At 37.9% G+C, this 27,153-nt stretch overlaps 1 protein-coding gene across 1 annotated transcript in view; it reads left to right on the top strand.

Moving 5' to 3' along the window:
* Positions 1 to 27,153, top strand: part of ERICH3 (glutamate rich 3) — a 100,075-nt gene that overhangs the window by 22,294 nt on the left and 50,628 nt on the right. The window contains exons 2-7 of the mRNA XM_058538300.1: positions 4,741 to 4,834; positions 7,296 to 7,421; positions 11,228 to 11,299; positions 12,913 to 13,041; positions 17,688 to 17,846; positions 22,186 to 22,404. Of these exons, the coding sequence (XP_058394283.1) occupies positions 4,741 to 4,834; positions 7,296 to 7,421; positions 11,228 to 11,299; positions 12,913 to 13,041; positions 17,688 to 17,846; positions 22,186 to 22,404 (799 nt within the window). The remainder of the gene's footprint in view (positions 1 to 4,740; positions 4,835 to 7,295; positions 7,422 to 11,227; positions 11,300 to 12,912; positions 13,042 to 17,687; positions 17,847 to 22,185; positions 22,405 to 27,153) is intronic.

Below are 27,153 nucleotides of genomic sequence, written 5' to 3'. Positions count from 1 at the left end.
ACACATGAATAATCATGCACAAAATGTTGGTAGAAATGTGGATGGTAAAGGCCATTTTGATGAGGTCTCAGACAGAAATTAGGAACATGTTATTGGAAACTGGAGGAAAGGTGATCCTGTTAGAAAATGGCAAAGAACTTGGCTGAATTACATTCATGTTCTAGTGTTTTGTGGAAATTAGAACAATTGAGGCATAGAAAGGTTAAGTCACTTGCTCCCAGTTATGGAGCCAATAATGCTGGAGCCAGGATTGAACTGGAGCAGGAATCTTAAACACTACCTCCATCTCCCTCCACACGGGTAGACAGTGTGGGGACCGGCAGGGCTGGGAGAAGAGGTTGGGGTTTGGGAGGGCTGCAGGCCAGAACAAATTCCTCTATCAGTGTGATGCATGAAGAAGTGTTACCTTAGACGGGTTTTCCTAGGACTGACTCACATTAAGCAATAATCTTGTTTTGGAACTTTTCCATTTTAGGAAGACAGAAGAGCTGTAATAGTTAGCTCACATTCCAGGGGCCTAAAAGAAATCGGTGAGATTGTGTGTGTGGAAGTGCTTTGTAATCTGCAGAATGGAGTAGGGATATGATACTCCTTCTCCGGCGTAGGGCACAGTGTCCCACATGAGGACACTCAGACACTCAGGAACTATGCGTGAGTGAATTAGCCTACGACACAGGAAGATGTGAAGTACACACACGCACACACACACACACCCTGTATGTACGTGTATACCTCCCCACTAGATTGGGAGCTCTGTGATGCAGTGTCTGTGCCGTCTCTGTGTCCCCAGTGTCCTACAGAATGCCCTGAAAATAGTCAGTACTCATAAATGTCTGTGATTAGTAATATTATAGTGCCTCTCATTTTAGTGGGGGGTTTTTATGGAATAGACTTTCCCTCTTTGGGGGCAGATGGAGGGATTGATAGGAATCACTGACTTGATTACTTCAGAGCCCCGTTTATATATTCCACACAGTGGGAGGCAGGGGTTCGAGGGTTAGTATTGAAAGGCCACAGCTGGGAGGGCAGCACTCCCAGTGACTCAGCAGCCTCTGTCTAATCCTTAGCACTGCAGGGACAGGGGCGTGTATTGAAGTGGGGGAAACAGGACCCATCATAGAGACAGGATTGCTTTGATTCCTGGGGGACTGTTTTCCATGGTGCATTGAGCCAGAAAGTGGGATGTTCTCCACCCAGCGACCAGGGGGTTGTAAGTAGTCTTGTCCATCATATAAAGGGGCCAGCGAGTCAGACCGGTCTGGGCACGCAATTGTGGGACTTGGTGTGAACAGCATGGCCTGTGAGCGATATGGTCACAGTGGCCTGGTGGTTGCTGTGACCAATGCAGTTGTTGATCCTGTGCACGGGAGCAGGGGAGGGTCACAGGACTGAGGTGTGTGACCAGGAAGTCTAGCTCTGCCAACAGAGGCAGAGAGTGACTTGCAAATGGAGTGGAGTGCTCCAGATGCAACACAATCACCAACACAGTCACCAGGCCCAGGGGAGGTGACCTCATTTAGCCCAGGGCTGTGCTGAGTGCAAGAAAAAAAAGAAAAGCATGTCTGGGGGAAACAGCGGCAGTGAATGGAATGGAGAAGACAGAGGCAGAAGCATCACAAAAGCTCTGCTAATCTAAGTTTGTGGCTGGTTGGGAAAGCTCTTGCAATTGAGTAAATGCAAAGGGAGGCTACAAGCCCATACCAAGCACCCATGAAGAGGAGCAGAGCAGAAAGGATCAGACAGACCATACGTGTTACTACCATCCCCTTGTGGAGGAGGCTTGATGATCAGAACGAAGTGACATTTATATGTATGTTGTAGAAATGTTTACATTGACCCATCTTAGTCTGTTTGGGCTGCTATAACAGAATACCATAGACTGAGTGGCTTACACAACAGAAATTAATTTCTCACAATTCTGGAGGCCAGGAGGTCCAAGATCAAGGTGCCAGCAGATTCAGTGTCTGGTGAGAGCTGCTTCCTGGTTCACAGATGGCCGTTTTCTTGCTGTGTCCTCCCATGGTGGAAGGGACGAGGGAGCTCTGTGGGATCTTTTTTTAAGGGCAGTAGTCTCATTTATGAGGGCTCCACCCTCATGGCCTAATCACCTCCCAAACACCCCACCTCCTAACACCATCACATTGGGGGTTAGGATTTCAACATATGAATTTTGGGGGGAGGAATAAACATTCAGTCCATAATATCTGTTTTACTAACTCTATATATCATTTACTCTAGTACAATTTCTTGTTATCGAACTATTCATTAATCTAAAATTTTACTTAAAAAAATTCAGGCATTATCTGAAAAAGAAATAACTGAGCCTGGGTGGACTCAGCTAGTTATCATTCAGCTGTCTTGCCAAGGCCAGTTGTATGATAACAGTCATGGAAGGAGTTGTTTTACAAATGGCATCCCAACCAGGGACTCAATCTTTCCTAGACAGGGAAAGGTGAGAAAGCTGATGTGTGCAAAGGTTTCGGCTCAGCTGGATCCCCTCGACCTTTCAGTCAGACTGGAGGGGCATCAGGCGCACATGCTCGTTTAGTAGGAACCTGAGAGAGTGGAATTAAAATGATGTGGTGCCAAAGCTGGCTAAGCCTTATTATTAGGACCTAAATATCAAGAAAGTCACAAATTCTTAATGAAAAGAGGGGATCTTTCATCAGTCAATAGGGAAGTTGAGGCCCGTGTTATCCTAATTTTTTTGACCCTACTTTCCTTCATTTAATCATGGTTTTAGCACACACAGCTATCCCAGAACTATTGATATTTTAAAAAACTTGAGCCTGAAAAACAGACAAAAGACTGTATATGATATCAGTCTAATAACTTATCTTAAGAATCTGTGAACTGTGGAATCGTGATTGTTAGGACGGAGAGACACCTGCTCGCCTTTCTGAACTGAGTTGCTGAAGAGAGATTCTGAGATTCAGAAAGGGTAAGGGATACAATATTGACCTTTTGGAGACAGGAAACCTTTGATGAACTATAGGACACCAAGACAGTTCATTTAAAAGATGGTTTCAAAGCATTGTCTGGGGCTGGTTTTGTATGAGCATCACTGAAGCCCTTGGCGTGTCTTTTTACGTAAACCCAGTGAACTAATGGTTTCCGCAGTTGCTCATATATCTGCAACCTTCATGTGGTGCCTTGGCTTCTGGGCTTTGCAACCGCTTTTGAGTCTCTTTTGTGGACAGAATTAAACTTTCCTTACCATTTGACAGCAGGCGACTCTCCTGAGATGGGAGTTAAGAAGAAAAGAGACGGGAAAGGTCACCCATACCATCTCTATGCAATTAAGGCAGAGCAAACAGCTAAATAGAATTGTTGCTAATGACGTTTACTCAAGTCTATAATATGAGTCCCTGCTCTGGTCTTGGAATAAGTTAAGGATCAGCTGCTCATGAAATGTGCACACTGTAAATCTTTGTTTCAGGTAATAGGGTGTGCATTTTGTTTTTTAAGACAGCTTCATGTTTAGGGCTGTGTTTAGGCTTGTATGTTTTCTTTCTCTGTCTCTGTGTCTCTGTCTTGCTCTCTCTCCCTCTCTATATATACACTCATATTTATGTATATGTATGTATATGGATGCACATATATGCATACATGTAGACTTACATGTATATGTACGTGTATGTGCTTTTGTCAAGTAATAATAATCAATAAAGGATAGGTTAAAACTTAGAAAAATAGGTTCAAACTTTGATTTATAGACAGATTGACCATCCACCCAGGTAGAGCACGTAATCAAGGAACTAATTTGTCCTCTTTTAACTCTTAAAATGAAAGACTCTAAAAATCAAAAGTAATCTATGAATTTTTTTTGGCTCTGGATGTGGAGTTAATGAAATTGTCTGGATATATATGAGGAAGTTAAGGCTTCTAAACTGCTGAGCTTAAATTTAGTCAGAAATTTATACCAGTAAGAATGAGTTCCAAACAAAATTGTGCCTTCATTTATTGAACATATCATTATTTAGGAACATAATAAATTACATCAATAGGGATACCAAGACTAATGCACCATCCTGGCCTTCCAACCTAGCAGAGGAGACTAAGAAATAAATGATAACATATTGTGGACGTGTAACGTGACTCAAGGTCTTAGGGGAGTGGAGTGGAAGGTGACACAGAACACCCAGTTTGTATCAGGGAATGTTTCCTGGGAGAAGAGATGCTTGTGCAGCATCTCTTGACACCAGCTTGTGGTGTCATCCGCTAGCTAACAGGTGAGGGAAAGGCCTTCACAGTAGAGGGACTGTGCATTGTATCCTGCAGACATGAAAGAATATGTGGAGGGAGTGCAGGTAAGTTTGAGGAACTAGAACTTAGGGTGTGTAATGGGAGGCTGAAGAGTCCTCTGAAGGAGCCCCCACTATTCCATCAGGTTTCCTCTGTGAAGACTTTCATGACAGTTGGAGCTAGTGGTCTCCTTCTCTGTGTCCCCCTGACTTTTTGCATATTTCTATTATTGGATTTTTTACACCCAATTTAATTGTTCTTGTCTGATTTCCATATTTGTCTGGGGGATAAACAATGTCAGGACTGTCTCCCAGTTCCTATAAAACCTAGAAAACAGGAGATGTTCAATACCTGTTTATTAAGCACACACATGAATGTCTGGCTGGCTGGATGAGTGGATGATTATGCACAGTTTAGGGATGAGAAAGTCAAGAATTGCCTTGGTTATCAAGCAACACTTCATAAAACCTTAATGGTTTCATCTTTCTGTTTCAGATTACTTGCAGCATATAATAGCCTTACTGATAAACACCTGGCTGGATATTTTAACAACACCAGGATAAGGCGGCATCTCTTAAGATCAGGGCTGGTAAGATTTGGTTCACTTTCTTCTACCTGCCCTCTGGTTTCCTGAAGTCCAATAATTCCCTCCCTTTTCTGATTTCCTCTTTGAGCTAATCAGTGACATCCTTTCTCTCCCTCTCATTGTAGAAAAATTACTTTCTTTCCAAAGCTCTGATTTATCTTTTTGAGGCTGTGTTTCAAAAATAGGAAGAGAGGTCACAATAACTGCTAACTTATAAATTATTGACGGAAAACCCTATGAGTTTCCAACAGCATATTGCACTTGTTTGTTTATTCATTCATTTATTCAATACATATTTATTGAACACCTTGTATGAGCCAGGAACTGTGAGGGATTAAGAATAGAGAAGACTTTACTGTCTTCAGGAAAAAAATATTGTTTTTAATAATCACAGAATATGATGTGGAAGACATGAGCAGTTCAGAATTTCTTCTTGAATTTTTTAAAGCTGTTTCATTTCTTGGGATGGTTTATTGATACATTAGTGTCTTTCGTTAGCTCCAAAATTATCATTTCCACAAAATTTCCATTCCTTTAAATGTATTTAATGTGAAAATCTTGTAAAAATACTATAGTTTTCCATCGAAAGAAATGGGCATGCTTATAGAAAGTGTGGCTAATGATTTCAGCTGTTTACCTTCCTGAAACACAGTGGGTTTCCTTAACTATTGTTGCCATGGTGTTGAAAGGATATGCATTGCGTTTCTAATTGTTGTTTATGTGCTTGGCGCTCTGGCTGGGTAGATCTGAGAGAGCTTGCTTTTTGTCTCCTGGGGCTTTGTTATCAGACAGACCTGGCTGAAACCTGGCTTTGCCATTTACAAGACAGAATCTTGAGCAAATCACTCACTTAACTTTCTCAGCTTCAACTTCCTCAATTGTAAAATGAAGATAATGATACCCGGCCCTCAGGATTGTTGTGGCAATTAGAGATGTGTAATAAATGGGTGTTGTAATTATTGTGGTTACTGTTAACATGACTTCTTTGGATAACAATCTGTGAGCTTCACACGTAAATGGAAAGGACTTTGTATTTACTTCTCAACGTCATTAACAAGCACTTACTTAACACTGGTTATGCGCATGGCAACTCAAATAAGGAAGATAGCAGCCTTTTCTCTAGAGCAGTCATTCGCATATAGTCCCTGATTCAGCAGTGTTCAGCTTCACCTGGGAAGTTGCTAGAAAATGCAAATTTTAGAGCCCCACCCCAGACCTATTGAGTCAGAGACTGTGGGGTGAGGCCCATCAATCTTTTTTTCAACTTGCCTTCCCGGTGATTCTGATGCAGTTTCAAGTTTAAGAACTTCTGCCCTATGGCAGCTTCCAGTCTAGTTGGGGAGATCAGACAACTTCTGGAGGAGAGAGAACAATGACACAAAGTAACTGCAGAGGGAGAGGCAGTGCAGGACATTCTCAACACTTTATCTCAGTTGGACACACATGACATGATAGCCCATGGACAAGACATGTCAAAGACTGAGTTATTTGTAATTCTAAGCACACTTTCTATAACCACAGGCCTCTCTTCTACTGGAAAATGTATTCATAAAAAAAGATTATCAATAACCAATCACTGGTAGCACAAGTCTAATTGATCTCAACACTCCAATATGTTGCAACAACAGTGTTAAAAAACTACAGTTATCAAAATTAAGAAATATGTGGCCTTGGATTAGACCTGAAAAGAAGAGCAGGATTTAATTAAGTGGAAAGGAGGAAGATGAACAGTCCAGGAATAACACCTCTGTTTACAGAAGATGCAGAAAAATACAACAGATATGCTCATAGGAAAGATTAAAAGAAAATAAAAACAAGTAAATAAAAACCAGAAACTACCGCTCCTGAGACTTGCAATAATGCCAGTTGAAACCAATCTGGAACACCTTCTATCTGTGGTACTGCAGAATCTGAAAAAAATCTGAATCACAACAAATTAAATTACATTCTGGGCTGGGGAGTGAAAGAAGAAAAAGCAGTGTGAAAACAAAGTAATGAAGCCAATTATTTTTAAAACAAACTGATGAGAGCCTCTGTAGCTTACATGTTTTGCCCTTCAAAGTATTTCCTGTGAGATCATCCGGCCTGTGATCACTGCTCCTATTCATTGTCTCAAGGTAGCACCCCACCCCTTCTTCCCAAGTGTGTTCAAAAAAAAAAAGAAGTGAAAAGAACACCTGGGTTCCATCAAGGGAAAATTGTTACTCTAATGAAAACCTTGTTTTCAATGTCAAGTGCACCACCTGTGTGTGTTTCACAGTGATGGGTATATGAGACTGCCTTTCTCTTTTTTTTGCCTTATGAAATATTCATTAAAAGTGAAAGTTTATCAACCATAGTGGAATACTCCTTTAGGCTTAGAAGACACTGCCATTCTCTCTGTCTGTCTCTCTCTCCCTTTTTGGTAACTAACAATACATTTTCTGCTTTGTATGTCTATGTATGTGTTATTTATTCATGACAGATCACAAGAAGTGGAAGAATTCTTTCTGAAAAAGAATACAAACTAAATATCATGAAGAGGGATCACCAAAAATATATCCGGGAATGCTTAGCCCAGGCTATTTTCCACAAGGTTCTTGATATGGAGGTACAAGTATTTATTATTTTCTTTATAACTGATATTTTCTAATATGATAGTTAACAATACTTCTCTACCCAGAAGTAGGGGAATTCTTCCTGTATTTCATTAAAAAGGAAGAGAACAAGGTGACTGAAAAATACTCTGTATCTCTCTAGGTAGCGAGGAGCTGAGAGACTAAAGTCAGCTTTTCTCCGTTTCAGTTAGGGACAAATATGGACATCATTATATATTTTGTGATATTTAATTTAACAAATGCAGAGTTTTAATCCATAATGGCTACTCTAAAACATACCATCCCTCACCATCTGTACCTCAATTTCCATTTGCTAAAAAAAAAAGTGACATCTGTTTAAATATCAGTAATTCCACTGCCATGAATTATTTCAGATTTGTTCTACTTTTAAGGCTCTGAAGCTTAGCCGTATGCTAAATTTCAAGGAATAGGCATTGAAACATCTGCTGTCCCTCCTACTTTAGGCCACATTGGTCAGCACAGATTCACAACCCAAGCACCAACACTTTTTTTAAACCTGACATGGCATTTTTAGTTGGCTATCTAGCTAACTTGATAAATTATTTTAGCCTTGCTCTATGGAACTTGTAGTTTCAGGCATCAACGCTGTTTTAGTATGCGTGCAACAGCATGTCACTTCTTGGCTTGACCCTACAGCGGTAAATCAGGAAACTTGGCTCATAAAACCATTGACTTGTGGGTACAGTAAACATTTATGAACAACTGTGGAATCATTGATAAACCAATACTAAATGTAGGGCCACTGAAAATATTTATTATTATGCTACCATTATATTCAGCAAGTGTTGTGTTCATGTGTTCACTTAAGATGTATATGATCTGTTAATTTAGGAATTCATTTTGTGCTTTATATCATATGCATGAATTACATAGAACCATTGTTCACGACCCCCAAATTCACTTGCTTATAAAAGTATTAGTTGGAATTCTACAACTAATGTTAATAAAAAAAGTACAGTTCTGTGGCTGGCCTGGTGGCATAGTGGTTAAGTTTGTATGCTCCGCTTCGGTGGTCCAGGGTTTGCTGGTTCAGATCCTGGTCATGGACCTACGCACTGCTCATCAAGCCATGCTGTGGCAGCGTCCCATATACAAAATAGAGGAAGATGGGCACAGATGTTAGCTCAGGGCCAATCTTCCTCAGCAGAAAGATGAAGATTGGCAATGGATGTTAGCTGATGGCCAATCATCCTCACCAAAAAAAAAAAAAGCACAGTATAAAATTAATCTGTATCTAGTTTCAAACGTAATCACTAGGCACCAAGTTCTATATTAGCCCTGATCCTTGAACTTTGGTTTTCCAAAATTTCATATAACCAACACATCATAACTGTTAAATATGCTATTGTTTGAGTCTTTGTGTATTTTTAAAGTTTGGAATAAATATCTTAGATAAATGTTAGTTTGTATGCTATAATATAATTTTATGTAATATATAATTATAACATATATTATATATTAATATAATTAACAAATAGGATATTTCTGTCTAAATTGTCACATTTGTCTAACATTTAATTTATGCTGATGCTGTTTACTAATGTTGTTGTATTAATATTCATGTATTCATTCATGCAACAAACATTAATTGCAGGCTTACCACATATCAGTATGAGGCTATGTGTTGTAACTGCAAGATACAATCAAAAAAATTCTGTAGAAAGTGATCAAATGCTAGAAGAGAGGAGCAAACAGACTGAGCTAAAAAAGAAGGGAATGATGACTTGCCTCTGTGAGAGTCAGAGGAAGCTGAACAGAGGTCCTGCTATTTGAACTGGACCTTGAGGACAGAGCAAGACTTTACATGAAAATATGAGAAAGGCATTCCAGAGAGTGAAGGCAGCATGTGTGAAGTTACAGAGGCGTAAAAGGGCATTGTGGATGGAAAGGAAAGCTCACTGAAGCCAGACTGCACAGTGGGTTGGTTGAAAGAGTGGCAGGGAGTGACTCTCCAGTAAGTTGGGGCCCAATTTCTCAGGGCCTTCAATTTCCAACTAGGTTTGGAGTGTAGGGGATGAGGTGATGAAACGTGTTTCAGCAAGGGAGTGAAATAAATGAGCAGAGCTACTTTAGAAAGACGATGTTGCTAAAAATGTGGAAGATGGATTAATGAGCTGGAAAAGATTGGAGGTGGGAGGTCAATTAGGAAGCTGTTGCCAAAGGGTGTGGGCTAACAGCAGAGTGGAAATGCTGGGGAGATGCAGCTGTCCACAGAGACGTGGAAGAGAGAGAAAGACCAAAATTGACTGAATGAAGAGGGGTGAAGGGGATGGAGCCCAGAGCAACTCCCATGTTTCTAGCTTAGTGGGTGGTGCTTGCACTGCGGGAGATCAGGAACAACATGGGCTAGAAAAGAACCTTTAAGTGGTGAAAAACGTGCTGATAGAGTGGTGTCGTGGAAGCCGGGAGGCTCTCATAAGCTGCAGAATTGTTAAATAAGATGAGCACCGAGCAAAAAAAGAAATTAGGTCTGACCCAGAGGACAAAGACGTTGGTGGCCTTGGTGAAAGTAGTTTCAGCGACGGTGAAGAGGAGGGGTGGTGGGAGTGGGTGACTGAGGCGAGTTGGAAGTACATGGAAGATGGACAATGGTTGATAGTGTATTTGGTAACGAATGGTTGCGAGAACAGGAAAGAGGGAGAGAAGAAAGGGAAGTGTCAAGAAGAGGATTGATGATACTTAGATAGGGAATGAGTGAGTCTGCAGGGTCCCAAAGGCAGCGGGAGAGGATCAAGAACAGAGACAAAACACTTTTTAAAAGGGCCAAGACGTAAAACACTTTCAAATGTGTCTAAATGATTTCAGATCGAATTGTAAGCAAATTATTTTCACATGGGGTTTATTTTTACGTTCGTTATATAACTAGTATATTACAGAAAACACAAGAAAGCATAAAAAAGGAAAATAACCACATATGATCCCTCCTCTCAGAGATAACTGCTGTTAACATGCTCACATTTCCTTTTAGTCTCTATTCATATTTATACATTAATAAAAGCATTCTATGCTGTAAGAGGGACATGGTTTTGCGGGAAAACAAAGCAAAACAAAACAAAACACCAAACAAACAAAAAGTTAGTGTCAGACCAAGGTTCAAATTACAGTTCCACCACTGACTAGATGTGTGACCTGGGGCAAGCGCATGATCCTCTGCCTCAGTTTCTTCATTTGTAATGTGAGACTGCTTAGCAATTAGAGTTGTTCAAGAAGAGGCAATGCACCTTCCTAGCACAGGGACAGGTACACCATATGAGCTTGATCGATTGAATTGTATTTCTGGGAAATTCTGTGTCCTCCTTTCTTCCTGCATTACATATATTTTCCATTTTTTTTAAACAAAATCTTTATGAATCCTGTTTTAATGATTATATTCTATTCCATTATATGAATGTGCCAAAAATTTAAGCATTCACTTTAAGGTTTATATTGCTTCTGAATTTTTGCTTTGAAGAAAACACAGAAAAAGCTTTCAGCCGGCGTCTTTGTGCATAACACATTTTTGAAAAAGGTACTCAGATTTTCCCCTAGGTTTGGAAGTGAAATTTATTGGTTAAAGGGTAGGGACACTTTTAACTGCCTCATATATGTTAGGAATTGGCTTTCCAAGAGTTGTACCAATTTATATTCCCACTTGCACACTCATGCAGATGATTTTTCTCCATCTCAATGACAAGAGGGGTAACTGAGAATACAGTTAGCAGGTGGGATTATTTTCCTCTAAAAAATTCCTTGCTGTAATTGATATGATTCTCTTCTCTGTTCTTTCCTGTATGCTTAGCGTTACCATCAGCTTGAAATAAAAAAGAAACTGGAGACCTTAGCTAGGAAGGAGCGAATTCAGAGATTTAAGGTGAGGAGCGACATAACAGTCTTTTATTTCACAAAATTATTGTGTGATTTTTGAAAGCCAATGATGCTATTATTGAACTTCCTTGGGGTGCTTTACTTTTGGGTAACTCACAGTTGAGGTCAAATGATGGTTCCACCAAGCCTAAATCTTGGCCACCATTATTGCAGAAGATCATAACACAGTAGGAGCTGCCTGTGCGAAATAAGTTTTATAAGGCACAAACCTTTCAAAGGAAAACTTGAAGACATTCAAGTTTTAAATTTTGCTCTTGTATTTTCTTGAATGATATGTGATAAAGGCCAAAGGATTTTTGCCTTTTTGTCATAAGAAGATAAAAATAGGTGGTGATGTTCCCAATGTGAGGGAAAACAGGGCATTCTAAGAATTATCCAATGGCACATTTTCATGTGAACGTGACCCTTGAAAATATATGGTAGGAAAGATCTATTTTAGCAAACAAAAGCTAAGATTGAGACATTTTGTACAAGGCATTTAAAAATTCCTTGCTTGTTTTCTATTTTTGTATTTGATATCCCTTCTTCGAAGTGAGCTTATGAAATATATAAATTTGAGTCAAGAGATGAGAGATTCAATTAGGCGTGTTTGAAAGGTTTTACTTTAGGTTGGCAGTTTTACTCAATTTCTCAAGCCATTCAAACTCACACACTGCTCTTCATTTTCTGTGTCATATTAGAAATGTGGGGCTCAAGACACATTTCACAAACTGATGATTATTTGTAAAGCTTCTGTAGAATAACTTGCCATATAAGACAGTAATTTTTCCCTCTTGCCCGATAGACTCAAATCTGTCTATTTTATCACAGTCAAAAGATAATCTTGTTACAAAATGTTGCTAAATACCAGAAGATAGGTCAGTTTTTCAAGATCGGAAAAGTTGGTGCATAGAGATTTGTGGTTAATTCAACTTTGGCAATATTGTCCTACATCAAGGACTGAGTTATAGATTCTAGAATTTACTGCTGAAATTTTGATGAGGAAAAACGGTTACTGGAAATAAAGAGTGACTAGCACTGCCTGAAGCAGATTGTCAGACACACTATGTACATGTTACAGCTCAGGCAAAAATTCATGATGGACACTCCAGTTCCTCCTGCATGATTTTTATCTGTAACAGTTTTCACTTTATAGCTGCACTTGGTGAAAGACGTGTGTTTTATGTCTCTTTTATGTAATATGCAACCCTTTTGCTGGAGGGCATTATTTAATTATTTTTCAAGGTAGAAAAGTAATGCTTCCTGGTAGTCCCTACTGATCAGGGTGATGAGGAGCACTGTGCTTCTTGCAGTGATCTGCTTAAAGCAGATTAATAAATATTATTGCAAAATTGAGGATACACTGCTTCCACAGCTATTTCTTTGAGTGCAGCTATTTCTTTGAGTAAAGCAGACTCAATTTCCCGCCTTTCACTACCACACCCAACCCCCCAGTATAGCTATGAAAACTTCTTCGGTCATGATAGGTCTCACAAGGAACATTTTTCACAGTAATGAGAAAGGACTTTTTAGGCATATAGTATCTCTTACCTGGCAGGCACTAACCTAACCTAGATTACTAATTATGCATCAATTTGTTAAATCACTTTCTTATTCTAGGGAGAGCCCACAAGATGGTCTATAGAAAGCAACATGCCAATCCTGTCTCCCCGCCCGCCACTTGGCCCAAAGACCAGCCGTGGCCATAGTGTTCTGGTTGATGAAGGACATCGCAGTCCAATAGCATTGGTGAGTCATATTAAACACTCTGTCCTGCACTATCCCGACTAATTGATTTATAATTTCTTATCACTCTTAGAAAGAATGCTCTGTGGGTACATGTCTGTATAACCCTGCGAATACTACTAAATGAAAACATAGTCTTGCATCTGTTCACCTCTGTCTTTACTGAACATCCCACCTCTAATCAATGTCACCTCTGTCAAATCCATTTTGCTTGTTACTGCTAGGTTTGTTTTCTTGAAGTGCAGATTGCTTATGACACTTACATGCCCAAATTCCTTCACAGGCTCTGTCACCTATAGAAAAGCCCAGACTCTCACCTGACATTTAAGACCCTAAACCATATGACCTCAGTTTAGCTATCCCCACGATTACCCTTTTGCACCCTACAATGCAGCAAAAATGAACCACTGGTTGTTCCATACATGTTCTATATTTTCTGATCTCTAGATTTCGTTCTTGCTGTTCCTTCTACTCTCGCCTCATTTGTAAAGCTTTTTTATGCACACAAATTCAGTGGTACTGTGTAGCATTTTGGCCAGATCTTTTATCAAAAGTATGTGTACATACTCTAAGATAAAAATAATTAAATGTACCAAAATTCCATTTAAAGAAATTGCACACCGATGTTTCATTCCAGTTTGCTTCATTTATAACCTAGAGGTGGTATTTGCTTGAAGGTAAGGTAGCTTCAAACAATACAGATACAGGAAAAGATCTGCAAAATATTTGCTGGAGGTTGATGGTTTAAGTTGTAAATGAATTGCTTGATTACATCTTTATTCTTGCTTTGTGTAGCCTAATATATTTCCTTGTTAGCGTGAACATTTTTTTGGATTGCACAATATTTATAGAAAAATTGCAGTGCTTTCACAGATTGATGAAGTAGGTTTGTCACATATATGTAGTGTTAAGCTTTGACATTTTTCAAAAGGTAAATATGTTTTGACATTTCCCGATGAACAGCACAAGTTAGGAAGAGCAACTCTCTTCCCTTTGTTGTTGCCATATTTCCGGGCTTCATTTAAATGGATATGTACACACATAATTCTTTTATTTGCTGGCGAATTCACTAGACTCTCAAAAGCTTAGCCTGGTGAAACAAGAGAAACAATCAGGTGTTATTTTCTATCTTCCCACCTGTTTCAGGGAGGAAAACCCTTGAAAGGCTTTCTTTTCAATTTTCTAGTTGAACACCCTCAATAAGTAGTTTATGATACATCCAGGAGATCGTAATGTGGCAGAAGTGAGAAGGTAATTTAAAAATTACGGGAAACACTGACACCAGCACTTCAGAAGCCTTTCGCTCTGGTAAGCTACGATTCTTCACTTGGTCCCCCTATGGTGCTTCTGCACCGTAAGGATGCCTATCGTGATTCTGGAATCGTAGTTCCCATTTTACAGAAATTCACGTTCTCCTTTGTGTTTTCCCAACCTGGATACACATCCTTTAAATTTAACTCCTGTCCTCCAAGTGCCATTGAGATGAAGATAATAATCCTTTTGGGATGTTGTGGCCATTTTTCTCTTTTAATTTTCTTAAATGAATAAGGAAAGCATCCCATGAATAGTTATTGTGCTTGGTCACTAATTGCACCTAAACTTTGAAAATAGCATATAGGCTTTTAGCTGCACTGTTCCCATTAAAACTGTGGAAAATCATTCAACTAATTCTGCAGATGCTTGGCAAATTCACCCCCAGAGATCTTCTACTAAGAATTAGAAATGCTCAGCTAAGCTCGGTAATCACCAGGTAGTCAATTTCAATTCACAGCCTTGTACAGTTTTGAAAATGTTAAACTACAATGTCATATTTATTCCAAGAAAATATATTATGAATGATTTAAAATACAGCAAATTTAAGGTGGCCTTTGATGTGAACTACAACAGTTTGTAGCTCATAGCTGTTAGTTGAATCGTCCAGATTTGTTTTGGACCATTTGAATGGTCCAGATAAAGTAATCAGTTAAACATTTGACTGCCATATTCATCTAACTGAATAATATCTGTATGCAAATGTGGCGAAGGGAAATTTCGAGCCCAGCAGACAATAGATCATGTTCTAGTTTGTGGTAACGTGCTTTCTTGAATTCCTACATTAGATTTTCAATGTTTTTGTGTTCAGTTGGATTATTTGACAGGAGAGAGTCTTAGACATATTTGTTTTACAGAGTTCAAAAGAATTCTTTTGGATGCTCTAATTCCCTTGTTCAGAAACCTCTCGTTTGATTTCTCTTTGTGGGTTTAAAGACATTTCACCTTTAGGCTCATATAGTCTTATGTCCTGTTTCTTTAAATCCAGTGCTGCTCTAGTGAATCCACATGGCTTTCTGTATTGGTCATAACATAGGTTTGTGTGCAGAGACCCAAAATAACAATGACTTAAACATAAGGATGCCCTCCCCACCCCAACATGCATATGTGTCTCAGCTTGTGTGGCATCTCTATTATATGAAGTCACGAAAGTTCAGACTCCTATTGTGTGATTGATCTGCCAAACTTAGTGTGTTGCCATCATCTACATAAGCCAAGATGGTGTATCACTATGTGGATATTTCAGCCAGAGGGAAAGGGGTAAAGCGAAAGTGATAGCACACTTTTTCTAAGGGCATGATCTGGAAGTCTCACGTATGATTTCTGCTCACATCTTATTGGCCGAAACTGAGGCATACATATATACAGATTTGCAAGAGATGCTGGGAAATATAGTCTTTATTTGTGAATTTGTGCCATATTACTTGATAAAAATTCTGTTACTAGGAAGAAAGGAAAACAGACATTGGGGAATATTGTCTTTGCTACTCTTCTCATGTCTGACTCACAACTGCTCTCTTCTTACTTGGATATTCAAATTTCCCATTCTTCTTCTCTGCTCATCCATTTTCTTCTCTTGCTCATCCATTTGGATAAAATATAACTGCTTCTTTGAAACTTTAATTTTTACCAGTCTCACTGGCTTATTTCAAATAACTTTTAGTTCTAAGTTCTTTTAGTTCTCAGGTATCTTGTTATCGTCTGTTTGGCAGTATTAGCGTAGTTCATTAGGCATTAATTGTCTTATGTCAGCATTACATGTTAAAAATTACTTTTTCATCTCCTCATCGTTGGAATCCAACAAATGTTGACTTAACAAAATCAGAGATTTAGCAACATATGACGTGCTTGTCAACATGGCACTAAGACTGATTTTTGGTGGTAGGAGATGCCCCATCATCATTATTTCTGTATTTACACAACACTTTTCCAGAGTTGAATATTTGTCGTTCACCATTCTTTAGAGTCAATGTATTACACCTTATTCACAAATCATTTATATACCATTCTTCTCACATCTTCTTGCCCAAATACTCATGTAATATTCTTAACAGGTTTTCTACTATTTTATTGTAATTGAACAACTGGGCCAAAAGCCTTGTTTTTTTCCACTTTTGAAACATTGCTGATCTTTATACTAAAGTTACAGTGTTCTGTCAGTGCCCCGAAAGGCACTTCTAATTCTCCATACTGGCACTTTTGGTATTCTCTGCAGTACAGTCTTGATTAGAAAATGCATCAGTCAGGGTCTCAGCAGGAAACAGATGGCTCACACAAATAGGGTAATTAGGAAGAGTTTAATAAAGAAACTATTTGCAAAGATGCAGGCTGGGTTAAGGAAGACCAACTAGGGATGTTAAGCATGCTGGGGTCAGCAAAATGGGAAAGAACACCATGTCGGCCTAAGAGGGAAAAGGAGGGATTGATACTAGAACCAGCAGGCAGGACTTGTAAGCTGGGAGAGGACTTCCTGGTAGGAGCTTTGGACTTTGGTAGAGGGACCTGGCTGGCCCATCAGGACCTTGGTGGGAAGGGTCAGGAGAATTAAGACCCCAGTCTCATTCCCTTCTGTCTTTTGATCTGCCAGTGCCTTTCATTGGCCAAATCCAACTGGAATCCTGAGGTTAGCTGGTGTAGTCCATAAAGAAATGACTCCCAGTGGCCAGAGCAGCGCAGAGAAGGCAGAGAAGAGGGGCAAATGGAAAATATCCAGCCTGGAAAACATCTCCATTTTTACACAGTGTTTTCCAATGTTGCCAGTTACTAGTTTTCGTTTTTGTTCTCCTAATATTTCAAGGAAGAGGTTGAATAAATGGTACTACATTACAGGTAAGCATCCGCCTTTCATCTTTTTGAATCACATTGTCTGCTTTTATTTTAGCACCAATCTTAAGACTTAAAGGACTCACAGTAGAATTTATGTTGAAAACATTTAAACAGAAATGAGTCCATTCCAATCATATCCCTTTAGATCTCTAACATAGGAACATTTTTCAACTTAACATTTAATTGAGCAAAGCTATTCTATGCACAGCATAAATTACTTGTCAGCGAGTTTACAGTATGAATAAAACACAGGATCCTAACAGAGAACATCTCCTTTGTCTAGAATACTCTATAATTGTGGCGTTTAGTTATGTAGAGGACTTCCACGCCATATGTTTTAACAAATACTTTGGGTCATAAGGGTATGTATAATGGAAGGACATAATTAAAGTTTAATCTGTTCAGTAAAAAGGCACCATTAATTACTCTAGGCAATTTGTTGGGTTATTAATTGGTTCTGGAAACATGTCAAGATACTAATTTAAATGGAATTTTTTTCCCTAATTGTCTAGGCAGTCCCTCGACCATACACTGCCCCAGGAAATATGCAGCCTCCAATTCGATTACAGCCTCTTCCCAGTAATCCTGCAGTAGGAACTGTTCCAAAGATAACTTCAGGATCGAGATCAAAAGCCTCATTGCTGGAAAATGAAGCTCCATTTCCCATTGGGGTAAATGTTATTTCTTCAAGAAATATCTTTTTATTCTTGATTACAGTATTAGATTATCACAGTTTTAAGATGCCAGATTCAATTAATCTACTCAGTGAAATTTATATTGTGCATTTATTAAGTACTTACTGTGTATTTCTGTTTAATCATATCTTACTCTAACTGGAAGGTCTATAATTTCTGTATTATTGGGCAAGAAGAGTAAGGAATAGGTTTGTAAAATATAAGCTGATCTCTCCTGAATTTGAAGGTTTATATGAAAGACAGAGGAACTTTTTAGAGTCAGATATGACTTCTATCAGAAAAGACCCAGTGTTGACTACTTCCAAATTTTAAATGCATGAAACCTAGAAAATGAAACTTTCCAAGAATAGGTTTGCATTTGCATGCCGACTGACTTTACCATCAGTGTATGAAATTGCTGCAAGTCTGACTCTGGAGAAGGTTGGATATGGAAGGAAAAGAATGTCCATCTCTAAAAAATGCTGAATTAATCATACACAGGAGCGTGACTCTGCTTCCTTGTCAAGGTTATGTCTCAGGTAATTTTTACTTATTTTAATAGAGCACAGGAAGAAGGTATGGTAACCATCAAATATGAGTTATTTAAGCAGCGAGGAATAATTAGGACATTCAGTAATTAGGGAGGGTATTGTTTGTATCTCTAACACGAAGACGAAACATTTGCCAGCTTAAGAAAGAACCTGTGTCATGACTGTAATTGTCATTATGTTCAAATGAGTGAATTTAATTCCATTCCTTATTAGGAAACATAAGACATATGAAATTAAGATATTTTTATCTAAGACTGACAGATAACCTTGACACTAAGAAATTAATTCAGACAAATAAATGATTGTGTTTCACAGTAAAAGTATAAATATAACTCTAAAAATGATAACTAATATTTTAGTCCATTTAATATGCTTTTCAGCTTGTGAAGCAATTTTTGCAAACCTTATTTTAGTTAATTTAATAGTAGTTTTTCAGAAAGCAGGAGAAATTAAGCCAAAAGTGTGGCACTTTGTCTAGGGAAGACTACTTAGAGCTGGGCAGGAACTTGTTGGGCAGGAACTTGTTGGGTCAGAAGTCAATTAGGTTGACACTTTCTAGGATCTGGTCTCTGCTTTGAAGGCCCAGAGATTCTAGCTAGTGTCCAGGAATGGTCAGGTCCTGAGAGACTGTCTCAGACTCACTAAAATAACTCACAACAAGCTCATTTTCCCCCTATAGTAAGCCAAAATTTGGAACCAAATCATAATCAGGAGCCATTAATTCACCAGATATTAAGTAATCAAAGGTGGTAGAAGCCGTGCATTTTCCCCTGGAGACAGACTTACATGGGAAGCCAGATCACAATGAGAAGGTTGCCTGGTGAGCATGGAATCAGAATGAGGGGATATGGTGGAATGGAATGTTAATGCATCAGGCTAAGATGGCTTGATGCATCTATCTCATCCTAGGAATGGGCTTGCCAAAGGTACCAGAAAACTCAAAGATCTTTGGCTAAAACCCTCTGTATCCTCTAGGGATAACTTTGCCATTAGGACTAGAAATATTCCAAGTCCAATGGTTAGGATCTCCTGTTTCCTAGATAGTACTCAGATGGGCACTTTCCACACTTGCCAAGGTGATTACATTCTTTTCTAAGATCCTATAAGTATTAACTCCACTTTGATAGACACATTTTCCTGTTAGATATGTGAATACTATCAATCAGGTAATATTCAAATTCTGCCGGCTAGAGAGGGATTTTTTTTTTTCTTCAGGTGATTTTCCAAATCTGCTCTGAGCCACTGGGTGGATTTGTTAATTAAATCTGCACAGGGCCTTTTATTTTCCTGTTTTCAAGTTTTGGCATGTGAGTGACTGAGGGATAAGCACTTAATGGTGGCTTATGTGAGCTGACAGGACTGGGATCAATTCCATGTTTATTTAAACTAGCTAAACTTATGCTTTCCATTCAGTAAATATTTATTGGGCACTCACTATGGATTAGGTACTGCTCTAGGCATTGGTGATGTATCAATTATCGAGGCAGACAAATGTCTCTAACTTATTGGAGCTTATACTGCAAGGTACATAGGCAAAATATACTGCCAGAAAAGATATGTAATTTTTTCAATGTCATTGATGACGAAAATGATTTAAAATAAAATCAGACAAGAAATTCCTAAAGAATAGTCATCTGCATGATCGCTGAGTATGTAGTGGGCACCCACTAAATTCTTATCGTTTTCTTAAAAAGTAAAGGATATGCATGTGGGAATTGTTTGAATGTGCAACAGATATAACCAGGTTGACCTTTCTAAGTATCAGGAGTGAGGATCTTTGACTTAGGCAAAAGCAATTTGGTCAAAAAACAGGCTGATTGAGATGCAGTTGAGTAAAAATAATGACCTGATTGAAAATGATATCCTTAGAATGAGGGTTTCTTGTACACTGTTGATAGGAGTAGAAATTGGCACAACTATTTGTGAGGGCAATATTGGAATGTCCATCAACATTTTAAATGAACATGCTCAAGCATTTTAGCATATAGGAATTTATCCTCGGAATACACACATATGTGGAAAGAAATAGATTCAAGAGTATTTAGCATTATGATATTTGCAATAGTGAACAACTGAAAGACACCTAAGAATTTAATAGAATATTGTTTAAAAATGTTATAGTATATTAAAGTATGTTAAAAAAATAAGGTAGAATTATTTACACTGGGATGGAAAGATGTCCAAGATACTTTGGGCTAAAAAAGCAAGGTAAGGAAGAGCATGTTTTTAAAAAATTTACTAAACCATTCCCAAATAAGGCATGCAATTGACTGATAACTACTTAGAAATTAAAAAAAAAACAAAAAAACTCCAAGTCCCAAAAGTTCTAGATTCATTGATTTTATTGTTCTTATTATTTTCACTTCTTTAATTTATATTTGTTATTACAATATCAATGTATACCATCACGGAAAAATTGGAAAATGTAACAAAAGAAAAACAGAACATAAATAACACCTGCAATATCAACCATTCTAACAATTCTAAACTCCTTGGTGAATATCTATTTAAATCCCTTTCTGTTCACATAAATGTTGTTTTCAATCTAAGTATGGACTACACATGCCTTTATTTAACTTGTTTTTACTTATTTAGCAATGAGAAATGTTTGGAGAATGACTTCCTTTTCTTAAAAATAACTTTTCGCTTTTTAAGCATCTCAAAATAAAGAATAAGTTGGTTGAAAATTAATTTAAAATCATACCAAATAAATTTGTATAAAATGGATAAAAATGATTAAACATGCCTTAAGGTTTGAAAAACTATCTCAGATACGTAAAAATTACCAATTTGTGAAAATTCAGACTCAAATATACCTGAAAGATGTAATATAATTATTGATTATACCTTTGGTGATTTTTAATCATTAAGGTAACACATGTTGATTAAACTTTCAATTAATACAAAGATACATAAAATGGAAAATGATATACCCCCAATAATCCAAATCTCCAAAGGCAACCCCCTCTTCAAAGTCTTCCAGTCATCCTTGATTTTCTCAAAATCCACATATCAATTATTTAAAAGAAATGTATGATCACACCACATAGACCTTTTTATGTCAGGATGAATAGATTCACATCATTCTTTTTAAAGCCTGGTGAGAATCTATTATAAGAATAAGGCAAAATTTAGTTAAATATTCTCCTATTGGTGGACTTGATGGTTCAACTAAATTTATTATACGTGTGTGTGTGTGTGTGTGTGTGTGTATCCTTGTACACATTTGCATCAGTGTACTTGTGTAATTATCTGGGTAAGATTTATTTCTACAAGTTGAATTGCTAGGAGAAAATAAGCTATGTAGAATCTTTGGGTCAGCATCTAGGTTTGGTTCCTTGATATTATATTATCAAGGAATATTATAATACCTGGATGGGTGAAATCAATGTGAAAAAAGTAGCAACACCCCATTGTTAAGTGGGCTATCCAACTCTACTTCAAAGTACAACACTTCAAACTTCTTGATTTTAAATTGTTTAATCATACTGAGTCCCCATAGATTTAATGGGTTGTTGAGAAAAAATGTCAAAAGTATATAAAAATGCCATCACTGTATGTTTGGTTTAAAAATATACTTAAGTAAAGTTAGGAAGTCATGAAAATTTAATTTGCTATGGATACTACAAAATGCCATTTTTCAACAGACTGGAATGTTTTGAGTTTCCCTATTGATATCAGTTGTGTTTTGCAATGTCAATCATACAATCTTGTCTTTAAATTTGGGTTATGTTGGGTCACCACTTCTGTTTCACTGGTTCTTATGTCATGAAATGTGATTACAGGGCAAGAAGGCAGTGATGAAGTTCAGGAACTCCATGGACAATTCACAGAGAATGAATCGATATCCATTTCCGAACATTAACAACTACGTGATGCCTATTCCTCCTTCACCTCCTCCCACCAAAGGAAAAATCACAAGGGAAAATAGACCTGAAACATGGAGAAGGAGAAGATTTCGTCCAGTCACTGCTCCAAATGGCTTAGAACCTCTCTTTACCAAGGTGATTATGGAATCAGGTTTCCTTTTGTTGATTTGGCACAGATTACATTGCACTATTAGATTTCTGGACATGCAGTCAAAGGATCTAGGGAAATCAAATGCAAAATGTTCTGCATAAAGAAATATATTAATTTTATAAATGTAATTGTAAGCTTGAATGAATCTGAAACCTAATATTTGAGTAGTTCAGTTGAATAACTAATTTAGCACAATTGATTAAAAATCCAGCAAATCTTATGGTCAAATTGAGTTTGTACTCTACTCATTTCCAAATTATTTATTTCCTTTAATTTGCCCATTCAATCACATGTTGTCAGAAGTATTTTAACATTGAATTTGTGAAAATTCAGGGACTTACATATACCAAAAAAATAATAATATACCATATAAAATACCTTATTAAAGGTTACTTTTAGTGATTTTGGGCAAATTACTGTATAATATTAAGAAAAATTCTTCTTTCAGTGTTCTTCAAAAATATTGTAGTTCGTTGTACTCATTTCCTCAAAATACTGATAAAGAAAAGAGTCCTAAGGGCAGTTAGACTTTATACAGATACAGGCTAGTACAAAGGCAAAAGATCTCTGAATTTTTATTGCATAAATATACAACAAATAGTAGTTAAATGTAACTTTTGTGATTATTAGCAGATAGCTGGGTCAACATTTCATTGATGGAGAATCAGGGAGTGAGGTACCAACATGCACATAGGCTGCATGCTGCCTCTTCAAAACCAACCTCACTCTTAAGTGCTTTATTTACCCCTTGTCCACATCTCACTCCCAGAGTCTATCCTCGCCAATAACCTTCTCAAAAAATGGGGACTATCTTCCTCACGCTTGCTCAGATTTCCTCCTTTCAGTTCTATTTCCACCAATTCTCTTCCTTTATTACAGTCTTTGGCAGAGGACTGTATCCCTCATCTCTGAGGCCCATCCTCTGCCCTGTGTCCTTGATCTTATCCCTTTCCACTGCCTATGGGATACCAACACCATAATTCTTCTCTCTAATTTGGATTTTCAGCCCCCCTCTCATATTCATCTCTGTCTTTCAACACACCCAGGTCTTATATAGAGTAACCAAATCCTTTCCTCACATTCTGTAGCCTTAGACTTCTGTTTTCTTCTTTCCCACTGCAGAGTTCCTGAAGCGTAGTTTACTGTAACTTAGTCTAACACACAACCCCAAGCAACTCAGCTGACAACAACAACGGTTTCTTTCTTGTTCTCATTATTGTCTGTTGTCGGTCAGCTGCAGTTCTGGGACCAGAGTGGAAGAGTGGTCCCTGTCTGGGGTATGTTGGCCTCATGGACAGCAGAACCATGGAATGCATTTAAGATTCCACTCAGGAGTGACACATGTCACTTAGACTTGAACTCCATTACCAAAGCCTGCCAGTAATGGAGTAGAAAGTATCATCCTCTCACAGATAGGGACAGTAATATTTGGGGCAATGACAGAATCCACCACATCCACTAACTTACTTTTGAACTCCTTGCCTGCTGGCATTGGTCTTCACCAGGCCGACAAACATGCTCTCCTGAAGGATGTGGCCCCCACTTAGCAAAAGCAGTGACTTCTTCGTCATCCTCACTTGGTGGCAGCATTTGATTTCCTGATGTTAAAATTTATTACTGAGATAAACTCTACCTGGTCATACTTTTTAAAAAAAGTTTAAATATCTCATAAACACTAAGAAATATAAAATCTATATATACAAGTTAAACAACAATAATCAAAAAAACCCCATGTTCACACCATTACTTCTTAACAAAGTAGAACACTACAGCCATATTATGAGCCCCTGTTTCCTGCCCCATCACATCCCCTGCTGCTTCCCAGAGCAACCACCATACTGACATCTGCGTTAACTGAGTTCCTGCTTTTCTTTGGAGTTCTATCACTTATATGCATTAAACTTCAGAAATAAGCTCAAACCTAGTATTGTAATGAAGGGACAATATTTCCAGAAGAAAATAAGCTGAACAGAGTTTTGGGGTCATAGTCTGGGTTTGGTTTCTTGAGAGTTTTAAAAGCCCCTTCTGGGGAAGTCAGAGACGCCAGGTCGTGAGTGTGTCCTAGGAAAATGGGGCTCACCAGAGTCAGGGCATCTAGTGAGGTCCCAGTGTGGGCCAGCCACTGGACATCCAGCAGGAATATGGTCAGGGAAGTGGGCTTCTGTAGATGGGCACAGAGGAACGAGCAGCAACTTCTCCATTCTGTGGTCATGACAAGTGAGGCACAGATAAGCATCTGAGGCAGCTTCCCCTGGGCATTCTGCCTTCCTGGTGTCAGCAGGCATCCTGGCTTTAACAGACCTTAGCAGTCTGTCTCTTGAGTCACAAGGCTTTGGTCTAACTTGGTCGATTTTTTGTTTTTTAAACTTCTGTTCTCTCTTTTTGAAATCTCTTTTTTGGGAATGTTGGAACTACTAGACTGATGCTCTAATATTCTTAGCTTTTCTCTCCTATTTTCTACCTCTGACTTTTTGTTCTATTTGCTGGGAGATTTCTACAATTTTATCTTCCACACATTCTACTGAGTTTTTTCTTCTGCTGCCTTATTTTAATTCTAAGAACTCCTTCTGTGGTCACTGAGTGTTACTTTTAAAAACCATCTTATTCTTGTTCTGTATAATTTTGATTCTTTGGTATTTGTGGAGACTTGCTTTGTGGGCTAATATATGTTCAGTTTTTGTAAAGAATGTGATTCTCTAAATGTTGGGAGAAGAGTTCTATAAATGTCCATTAGATAAGAAATGTAAATTATGTCATTCATATTTTTACACCCTTAGCATTCTTTTTTTTCTGCTTGATCTCTCAGCTCTTGAGCTCTAATGATTATTCACTCTCTGTCATTGTAGATTTGTCAATTTCTTCCTATAATTATGTCAAGTTCTGTTTTGTAAATGTTGAGAATACCTTGTTATATGCCCTCGGATTTAAGATTACTCTATCTTATTGGTGAAGGGATTCTTTATCATTAAAAAATGATCCTCTTTGTCACATTACTTTTTGGCCTTAAAATCTATTCTGTCTAATAGTACTTATTTTCTTTAGATTAGTATTTAACTGGTATATATAGATATTCCTTTTACTTTCAGCCTTTTGATGTCTTTACATTTAAGCTTTAGGTTTTAATTGTTTTTGTATAGCATATGGGTGTTCTGTGTTTAAGCTGACAGTCTCTGTTCCTTTAATAAACAAGTTTAGTCCAATTACATTTATTTTATTTAGTAGTATATTTAGACTTACTTGTGCTATTTTACTGTGTATTTTCTGCCTACCATGATTTTTATTGATAGTAGCATTTTATGCTATTATTGCCTCTTCCTTGAAACTTTCCTCTCTTGCCTTCCATGGCACACTACTTTCATGGTTCTTTGCTATCTCCTTTTACCTCTTATCTTGCTCCTTTGTGACTCTTCTTTGTCTTGACTAGCTATCATCATAGGCTTAGACCTTGACATTTGTTTTTCTGTTCAAGATGTAGTCATCTTTGCACATGGCTTCAATAGCTTTCTAGATGTCTCTTGGATTTGTCACTAGCTCCTGGGTCCTGGGGTATAAAATACAATTGGCACAGTGTGGCAAGTTATGCACTTTACTTTAGTACTTGGATTTATTTCATTGTGATCTAGAAAAGATTCATTTAAGGAGAGGTGGCTCTCATGACTAATTTACACATTAAATTCAGTCTTTCATTTTATGACTACCACCTCCACAGCATCCTTAAAATGCTCTTAAAAGAAAGAGGTAAAAGGCAAAGAAATATGGCTTGCTGGAGGAACCACCTGTTCCTCCATGAATGTGTAGAACATGGTCCCTGGCTTCTGTGATCTCTGTTTCCAGGGGATGATTGGTGGAGCCAAATAACAAAGTGTGGTAGATCTCACAGCCCAGCATGTTGCTTCTGAGCCTGTTGCTTTGTTTCATTTTGTTCCAAGTCCTGAAGAGCTTTATACAGCTTTTACGGAATCTATGAGACTCGTTAGATTTTGCTCTGAGGTTTGCCTCACCCATCTGCAGATTTTTGTGTTCTTACTCAGGATTGCTGGTCACCTACCCTACATAGCAGCCTACTGAAAATGTGGATGGTCCCATAAATAGTGTTTATAAATGTGAAAATACAGGCTTTCAAATAAGAACCTACTTATTAACCATCACACCATACCATGCAAGGCCACATTATGTCTATCAATTAAAAAAACAAAACAAGTTTGTTTTAATTTTGTATATGTTTTGTAAAAGAGAGGACAAAGAGCTTCTCCAGGCGGGAATTAGTCTGGGGCTTTCTCCGTATCTGGTTGAGGCCCCCTACCCACTTCCTAGACTCCAAATGAGCCCTGTGCAATTACAGATGCCTGATTGGTAGGTCCTATTGCCCCTCAAATTTGACATGGTTACAATTTAAGCCAGCTTTCCCATTCAATTGCTTTATTTCTTATAAAGCATGACCTTTTCTCCAGTAATTTGGGCTCAAAATCTAGGATTCCTTCCTTCCTCTTCATCACACATTCAGGTAATTGCTAAGTCCTCCAGATCAGAGATGTCCAATAGAAAAAAATGCAATTCACATATGCAATTTTAATTTTCTAATAGCTACATTAAAAAAGGTAAAAAGAAACACGTGAAATTAATTTTAATATATTCTGTTTAATCAAGTATATCCAAAATATTATCATTTCAACAGGTAATCAATATGAAAAATTTTAATAAGGTATTGCACATTTTTTTAATACCATGTCTTT

Source organism: Diceros bicornis, chromosome 4 (assembly GCF_020826845.1).
Source record: "Diceros bicornis minor isolate mBicDic1 chromosome 4, mDicBic1.mat.cur, whole genome shotgun sequence".
NCBI lineage: Eukaryota > Metazoa > Chordata > Mammalia > Perissodactyla > Rhinocerotidae > Diceros > Diceros bicornis.
The sequence above is the reverse complement of the archived record's forward strand: the minus strand, read 5'-3'. Positions and strand labels throughout refer to the sequence as shown.